Source organism: Dasypus novemcinctus, chromosome 21 (genome assembly GCF_030445035.2).
Source record: "Dasypus novemcinctus isolate mDasNov1 chromosome 21, mDasNov1.1.hap2, whole genome shotgun sequence".
NCBI classification, from domain to species: Eukaryota; Metazoa; Chordata; class Mammalia; order Cingulata; family Dasypodidae; genus Dasypus; species Dasypus novemcinctus.
In genome coordinates, this window is record NC_080693.1 from 24,701,407 (window position 1) to 24,709,610 (window position 8,204).

Below are 8,204 nucleotides of genomic sequence, written 5' to 3' on the forward strand. Positions count from 1 at the left end.
AGTCATTTCACACTCTCACAGCACTCAGCAAAAAATAGGTAAACACCAGGGAGGACTTTTGCTTTACACATACCTTGGTCATGTGCCCATCTCTGAGCCAATCTGAAGGATGGAAGACACTGATAGGTCAGACCTGGGTCATAGGCCTCTTGCCTATCCTGGGTGTGGGTAGGGAGTCTGTCGTGGGACCAAAACCTCGCTGAGTGGAGAGTGAAGAGCTTCCCCCACCACAAGAGATATTGGGCAGCCAAACATTCATCCACTAGGACCTTTAAGATGCATCTAGAATGTGTTCATGTTAGAGAAAAAATGGCGCTCACTGGGACACAGACTAAGAGTTGCAGGCAGGCAGGAGTTTATTGGGAAGCTCTCTCTTCCCAATTGGAAGGACAAGAACTCGTTTAGATAGCAGTCAACAGGAGACAGCCTCTTTGATGAGAACACATTTAACTAGAAGCAGATGTGGCTCAAGTGATAGAGTGTCTGCCTACCATATGGAGGGTCCAGGGTTCAAACCAGGGCCTCCTGGTCCATGTGCTGAGCTGGCCCACACGCAGTGCATGCCACATGCAAGGAGTGCCTTAGCCACCCAGGGGTGCCCCTTGTGTAGGGGAGCCCCAGGAGCACGCCCTGTAAGGAATGCTCCCCACAAGGAAAGCTGCCCTGTGTAAAAAAAGCGCAGCCTGTCCAGGAGTGGCGCTGTACACACGAGCTTGACGCAGCGAGCTGACGCAGCAAGATGACGCAACAAAAAGAGCCCAGATTACTGGGGCTGCTAACACGAATGCAAGTGGACACAGCATAGACACAGAGAGCAGACCATGGGGGTGTGAAGGGAGAGAAATAAATAAAAATAAATCTTAAAAAATAAAAAAAAGGTAGCCAGGCTGAGGGAAGAATAACTTGTACTCTCTCTCAGAGATGAAAGCTGATTGACATATCCAAGGAACTAGGAAAGGGAAGGGAAAGGGAAGACATTGAAGCTAAAAGGAAATGAGGAAGGGGGAGGATTGCTGCGGTGAGGCAGAAGAAACAGACCTGCAGGTTAGGGAATTGCTTCTGAGTGCAGTGGTGCAGCAGACACTGGAAAGGTTGCCCAGAAACATTGGTATTTAGTAAAACTGATTACTTAATAAGTTAATAAAGCTCCTTTATTCCCCCAAAAATTGAAAGCAGGTACTCTTGTACATTATCATTCATAAGCCAAAAAGGTGGAGAAAGCCAAGTCCATCACTGGATGAGTAGATAAACAAAACGTGGTATCAAAATGTGGTATATTCATACAATGGAATATTATTCAGCCATAAAAAACAATGAAGTTCTGATACATGTGAAGCATGTTTGAACCTTGAAGAGATGTTGAAAAGCAAATTCTTAGAGACAGAAAGTAGATTAGAGGTTACGAGGAGGAATGGGAATTATTGCTGAGTGGGTACAGAATTTCTGTTTTGGGAGTGAAGAAGTTTTAGCAATAGAAGGTGGTGAAGGTAGCACAATATTGTAAAAGTACTTAATGCCAGTAAGTTATACACTCAAAAATGGTTAAAATGGCAAATGTAAAGGAATGTATATGTTATTACAATGAAAAAACACAAGCTAAAAAGAAAAGAAAAACAAAAACAAAAACTCACAAGCTACTATCACATATTCACCAGCATGACCAAAAGTAAATAACTGGAAATACTAAGTGTTGCCGAGGTGAAAAGCAGTGTGAACTCCTGTAGCAGTGTAAACTGGACAACCCTTTTAGAAAGTATTTGACATTATCTAGCAAACTAGAATATGTACTTACCCTCTATTCCTAGGAACATACCCTGGTGGAAAACTTGTACATGTATACCAGAATACAAGTCCATGGATGTTCACCTCCAGTATTGCTCATAAGAATCAGAAACAGGGAACAACCCAAATGTCCACCAGCAGTTAAATGGATTGTGATACACTCATACAATGGAATCAAAATAAATAACTTTTATAGACATACTATGGATGAACCCCTCAAACAAAAAAGATCATAGAATAATTCCTGGAGGATGATCTCATTAACATAAAGTTCAGAAACAGGCAAAAGTAAGAAGGAATACACATATAAGTGGAAAACCTATCAATACAAGTAAGGAGGTGAACATCCCTCACTTCTGGGTGGGGAGAGTTGGGATTATGAAGGAGACCACAAGATGTGGGAAAAGTGCTATTTCTTTCTCTTCTGTAGTAGTTACAGAGATGTTTGCTTTGTAATTATTCTTTAAGCTGTACATGAATGTCAATACTTTTTATGTTTGCTATCTCACAATTTTTAAAATGACAATAAATTGCCTCTGGAAGGAAGGAAGGGAGAGAGGGAGGGAAGGAAGGAGGGAAGGAGGGAAGGAGGCTCCTTAGCTGATAAAGTAAGTGGATTTTTCTCATCTGGATAGATGTAATGATGACCTAACCGGGGCAGTATCACACCAGCATTCAGATGTACGGGTCCCCAGAACCTCCAGGACCCACCGCCAGGTCCTTGCCAGAATCCTAGCCAGATGACAGTATCATCCTCTTATCAGACCTGAGGAGCCCACAACTGCCAGCTCTCTGTGTTTTAGTCACCCACTGCTTGATAAAACCTTAGTCACTTTTCTGCTCCTAGGAAAGCCAATACTCATTTGTTCTGTGTAGATACTCCTTAGAAGTTTGAGAAATCTCCCTTGAGAATGGTAAAGTGAGAGCAGGAAAAGCACGGATGCCATAGCATTCATGTTTGGTGATTACTGGCTGTTGTGGCAAATGTTTGGAGGAGGGCAAGAGCTGAAGAAGCTGCTGCATTCATTCAGGCAGGAGGCGATGGTGGCTACATCAAGCATGATAGCAACAAAACTGGGTATGTGGACTGCTGGAGTTACAAAATTTGCAATGATTAACAGGTCATAAATCTGTGACTTCATTCTTATTCATTGAGCAAAGCTGCCTACATGCGGAGAACAGCAGATAAGCCATATCACAGTGGGAATGGAGCAGAAAAGGACCCATCCCTTCCATACCCCTGCATTCCAAGAATACCCCACCTCCTAGCCCACTACCCCCCAAGCCATGCACGAGAAGAGTTCACTTTTACAACCCCTTATTAATCAGAGGCTATACTCAGAGTCCAACCCCTTCCCTTCGAGCTAACGTTTTCCCGTCTATTGATGTACTATATGAATTCACATCTGCACTTTCCACTAGCCGGCTGAAGTCGTTCTTCAGACCCCCACCAGGCTGGGTGTGTGTGTGTGCTCTGAAGTCTAATCTTCACACTAGAAGTTGGGAAGTCCACTCTTCTCTATCTCAACTTATTTCCTTTATAGTGCTTATCACAATGTGTGATTATTTCATTTACTGAATAGCTTCCCTCGTGGTGAAAGCACACCCCATCCTCCAAGGGGAGAGACGCTCATCGTGGAGGAACAGATGGAGAACAGAGCTGCAAAATCACAGGAAAACCCATAAACCTGCGCGTCCACAGTGAGTCACCTGGGGCAGTTCAATGCTAGGTCTGTCATCCAAGGACGATAGAACGAATATATACTCAACTGCTAATTCTGGTTTCAACCTTCTTGACTAACCCGGTGCGGTTCAACCCGGATGGTCCAAGGAGGATAGACTATTTCCATCTCCAGATCCTCTCTAAGAACCACAAGTCTGGTTCCCACTTCCTTCGTTTGCTAAACAACAGTTGTGTGCGGGACAAGTCTGGGCCCTGCCCCTGCGTGACTCCAGTATTTCAGGACCTTCGTCTTTAAGACTTGCCCCCTCAACTTTTTGAAAGGGCAGGAGGACGTGCGCAGCTGTCACCTCCTTCTCTCCACCCCTCTTGCTCTCACGTGCGTCCGGCTGTTCAATGGCAGCGCTCCTTCTGCGACTTCCTGGTTCCCTCGACCAATCAAAACGCTGTTCCTGTCCTTACCATTGTCGGCCGCCCGCCAATCGGCGAGCTTAGGCCAACGCGCCTTAAAGGCGCCGCGGCCGCCTTCCCGGCTGCGCGGAGTCAATTCCTGGGTTCCGGCCCCCACCTGCAGTATGGAGACGGCCGGGGGGCGGCCTGGGCCCGAGGCGGAACCCCCGGGCCTAGGGCCACCCCAGACCGCGATCTTCCGCGGCGGGCCTGGCGGGACGCCCTCTGAGCCACCCGCAGGCCTCCGGGTGTCCGAAGAGGAAGAGGCCGAGAACGTTGGGGGCGCGAGCCGCCGCCCCAGGCCGTCCCCGAAGGCTTCGGGCTGCGGCGTCGTCCACCGGCCGCAACGCGAGCCTCGGGAGGACGAGCCCGGACCTCGAGGGGCGCCGCCTGGGCTCGGCGGCCGCCGGGGGGCGCCGAGCCTGGAGCACGACCCGCCATCCTCCCGGCTGGAGGACCCTGAGTCTCCCGAGCACGAACCTGCGACCGGGGGACTGTGCCGTCGAGGGGGCGCGGGAGGCGGCGGCATGAGTGGGGAGCAGCAGCAGGGGGACGACGACGAGGAGGGCAGCAGCAGGGCCGGCCGCTCCTTCTCCAGCCGCCTTCAGGACAGCCGCAGCCTGGACGGGCTGAGCCGAGCGTGCGGCGGCGCGGGGCCCGCAGGGGGTGCCGAGGCGGGCGCGGGCGGCGGGCGCCGCGCCACCATCTCCAGCGCCCTGGAGCTCGAGGGCACGGTCAGCCGCCACGGCGACCTCACCCACTTCGTCGCCAACAACCTACAACTCAAGATCCGACTGAGCGGCGCCCCCCAACCCTCACCCCCTGCCCCTGCGCCGCCTTGCCCCGCGTCCGCACCCACTCCGGCCATCCCGCCCATCGACCCCGACGTGCTGCGGGACCTGGAGAGGCTGAGTCGGGAGCTGGGCGACCGGGTGGACCGTCTGCTTCGCGGGCTGGGGGGCGCGGTGCAGGAGCTGACAGCGCTGAGCGTGGGCTGCATTCAAACCTACCGCGACGCCGTGGACTCCCTAGGCGAAGCCGTGGACATGAGCATCAAGGGCATGTACACCCTGCTGGCGCGCTGTGAGGAGCTGGAGCGGGCTCTGCAGCCGGTCCAGGGGCTGGCGCGCCAAGTACGGGACATCCGACGCACTTTGGAGGTGTTGGAGGCCCTATGCAAGTGACCAGGAGCGTAGGAGAGGCCGGGCCTGGCTGGGGTACAGCCCAGCAGAACCCGAAGAACCCTTCAAGGAGCCCTGGTGGGGACTGTCGGGAGAGGAGAGGCCTACCTGTCGGATGCTCTACCAGATGCATTTAGCAGGCCCGGCGCCCTCGGCCTCATGCAGGTGTACATGGGAAAGTTCTAACAGCTCTCCCGCGGGGAGGGGACGATGCTCTGCTTCTATTCAGTTGGCTACCTGAGCTACCCTGTTCTCAACCCTCCCATCCCTGGGAATCCAGGGCTCTAGGTCTTACGTTGAAGGTGGGGAGCTGACTCTCCTATGTGACCAAGAGAGGGTAACAGAGGAGGCCCCAGCCCCCACTGTGGCCACCCTGACTCCAGTGGCCACATCTCAGGTGCCAGGGGCTGTGGTAGCTTGAGTGGTCATTGGCCACACCCCCTCGAAGCGGAGGTGCACTGCCTGCTGTGGCCCACCTCCTGTTGCTGCTCTCTGGCCCTCTACCATATCCTTTCCCCAGTCAGAACCAGGGTGGAGCTAGGAGGACTACATTGCATGGTGGAGGGAGTGAGGTGGGGGGGTGTCTCACTGCTCTCAGGGTTCAGGTGGCATTGTTGCTGGTTTTGAAGCCCACCTGTTGTGGAGTGTTCTAATCAGTTTTGGCTTTCTGAGTTTCATGGAATTAAAATGCTGCTGCTGCTAAGGCTGAGGCTCTGTCTGTGTGGGGTTGGAGGGATTGACAAGCCAAAGGAATGGGAATGAGGCTCTGTCTTTTTGCTTGGAGCTCCCTTGAGGCCAAAGATGGATCTGGGAATGGGGTTGGGGGTCCCAGACTAGGAGGGGAAGTCTATGATTCCTGCTCTTAGGCAATGGATCAGAGGGACGAGACAAGACACGAGATAATCACACACACTGGCCCAGAGATATAGTAAAAAAGTAGAAAGGGAAGCGCGGTGTTCCGGAATGGCCAGAGAATAGGTTGTCTTTTCAGGTCCTGAAGTGAGCAGAAGGGCCTGGGCAGTTGGACATCTTTGCTCTGGAGGAAGACAGGAACCATATATCAGTTCCATTCCTGGCCCCATTTCCCACACTCCACTGATTAATGTCATATTTATGGTTCAAGAGAATGCTGTCTCAATCCTTGGCAGCCTTCTATTTAAAGTTCACATGCTAAGTTCCAGGAGTCCCATGTTGTTATGGTCAAGAGACTTAAAACCAAGATTAACAGCGAAGTTTTTCTTGACTTCCTTCCTCCTCACTTTTTCACTTTGGACTGAATTACAGTACATTTCCCTTTGCAGTGAAAACGTTTCGGGGACTGGAAATGGAACTCCAGAAACCTTCCTAAATTAAATATTTATTTTCAAGAGTACAAAAAGGAGCCACTACCGTACTGGCCCGTACGGGGATCGAACCCGCGACCTTGGCGTTATTAGCACCACGCTCTAACCAACTGAGCTAACCGGCCAGCTGGGCGAAGGTGGCGTAAGTACTAGTAAAGTGATCAGGCATACATTCAGGAAACCATAAAAGAGGGTAAGACTGGGAGGTGTAAAAGTGTAATGTAGAGACTGACTTGTTGAGCATTTCTGACAGTAACAGCCAAACGCGACGCTGACAAGCAGAGATGACGGGTCTCTAGACTTTGCCTACAGGTCGAGGCACAAAACAGGAGTGCCTGAACAGAACTGGCGCCCTGAGTGACCGCGCCCAAGCATGCGACCTGAAGGTAAGGGAAACCGTACGGAGCTCCGGAAGTGTATCCTGGGAACGAGGAACGCTAGCCACAGGGACATAATACAGGCTGATGCCAAGAAGCAGCGTGAAGGAGCGAGAACTTAGCAAATAAAAACGGGACGGAGCCGCAAGGCACCGCTGGGATTCGAACCCAGGATCTCCTGTTTACTAGACAAGCGCTTTAACCAACTAAGCCACGGCGCCCGCGCCCCACCGGGGAGGTCCCTCTTTCCCTGGCGCAGGTTAGTTCTGTGGTGCACAGAATAACAATTCAGCGGTGTTCGGGATCCTCCTGGCGATTGTAGCATACAGAAGAGACGAAATACACGGATTGAGAATGACAGCGAGTGCAGTTAGCGAGAAGGAAACCGAGAATGGGGGAAATGAAGAGGAGACAGAATGTAACAAGAGATCCCGGCTGTACCCATCATAAAACTGAACCGCAGTAGTAGACCGCAAGCGACGAGGATGGGATTCGAACCCACGCGTGCAGAGCACAATGGATTAGCAGTCCATCGCCTTAACCACTCGGCCACCTCGTCCACGTAAAGGCCTTTTAGAAACCTGTCTCTGGGGCCTCCATTCTCTAGCCTGCCAGTAGAGAAGGCCGACGTCCCGAAGTTGTGAATTTCAAGAGAGCCCAAAGAGCAATCCGAGAGGACTCCGCGGGCGTTGACAAAGTGGCCTCCCCGTCTGCGCGGGCGCCTGGCTCTCCTCCCTCGGACTGAAGGACCTAGAACGTGAGCCCGTCCTCGGGGGTCCAGATGCGGTACTCGATTCCTCCGAAAATTCACCGCGAGATCTTTGGGCTGCACCGCCGGCAGGGCGCCGGGACTCATGTTAGAACGCAATTCCTCCCGTGCCCTCTTCTGCCCTTCCCTCCCCCGATCAGAACGAAATGGCTGCAAAAGAACAGAATAAATAAAGCAACCGGAGCCTAAGAAAAGAAGATGACCCCGACGTGATTTGAACACGCAACCTTCTGATCTGGAGTCAGACGCGCTACCGTTGCGCCACGAGGTCAGCCGGCCGTCGCTGTGGACAGGTCTCCTCATGACCACTGGGTCGCCAGGCCGCTGGAGACGGTGGCTTAAACGCGAAGCGCGGGGCCTTTCGGCCCTTGTCAAAAAAAAAAAAAGTAAAAAGTAGAGTGGGCGAGCAGAGGCGCGCGGCTCGGGCAGAGCAACGGCTTTGCCAGCTCTAGGCTCTGCGATCCCTCCGAACCCGCCCCCGGCGTCTTGTCGACGGCCCTGTGCTGGTCACCAGGGGGACCCAGAGACCACAGTCCGGCGGGGATGGATCTGTCCAGAAACCGATGGCTGGACCGATGCGCGGTAGAATGTGATGTCGCCAAGCCAGAGTTTAGGGTACCT

At 52.4% G+C, this 8,204-nt stretch overlaps 1 protein-coding gene and 4 non-coding genes across 5 annotated transcripts; 1 reads left to right on the top strand and 4 right to left on the bottom strand.

The window, feature by feature from the left end:
• Positions 1-3,952: 3,952 nt before the first annotated feature.
• Positions 3,953-5,232, top strand: BORCS6 (BLOC-1 related complex subunit 6). Its single transcript, XM_004462426.4, has one exon. The coding sequence runs from the start codon at positions 4,039-4,041 to the stop codon at positions 5,095-5,097; it is 1,059 nt and encodes a 352-aa protein (XP_004462483.1). The 5' UTR covers positions 3,953-4,038; the 3' UTR covers positions 5,098-5,232.
• Positions 5,233-6,488: 1,256 nt separating this feature from the next.
• Positions 6,489-6,562, bottom strand: TRNAI-AAU (transfer RNA isoleucine (anticodon AAU)). Its single transcript has one exon. It is a non-coding gene; the product is annotated as a tRNA-Ile (tRNA).
• Positions 6,563-6,961: 399 nt separating this feature from the next.
• Positions 6,962-7,035, bottom strand: TRNAT-AGU (transfer RNA threonine (anticodon AGU)). Its single transcript has one exon. It is a non-coding gene; the product is annotated as a tRNA-Thr (tRNA).
• A 256-nt stretch (positions 7,036-7,291) lies between these two features.
• On the bottom strand, positions 7,292-7,373 carry TRNAS-GCU (transfer RNA serine (anticodon GCU)). Its single transcript has one exon. It is a non-coding gene; the product is annotated as a tRNA-Ser (tRNA).
• A 409-nt stretch (positions 7,374-7,782) lies between these two features.
• On the bottom strand, positions 7,783-7,854 carry TRNAW-CCA (transfer RNA tryptophan (anticodon CCA)). The gene has a single exon. It is a non-coding gene; the product is annotated as a tRNA-Trp (tRNA).
• Positions 7,855-8,204: the final 350 nt, after the last annotated feature.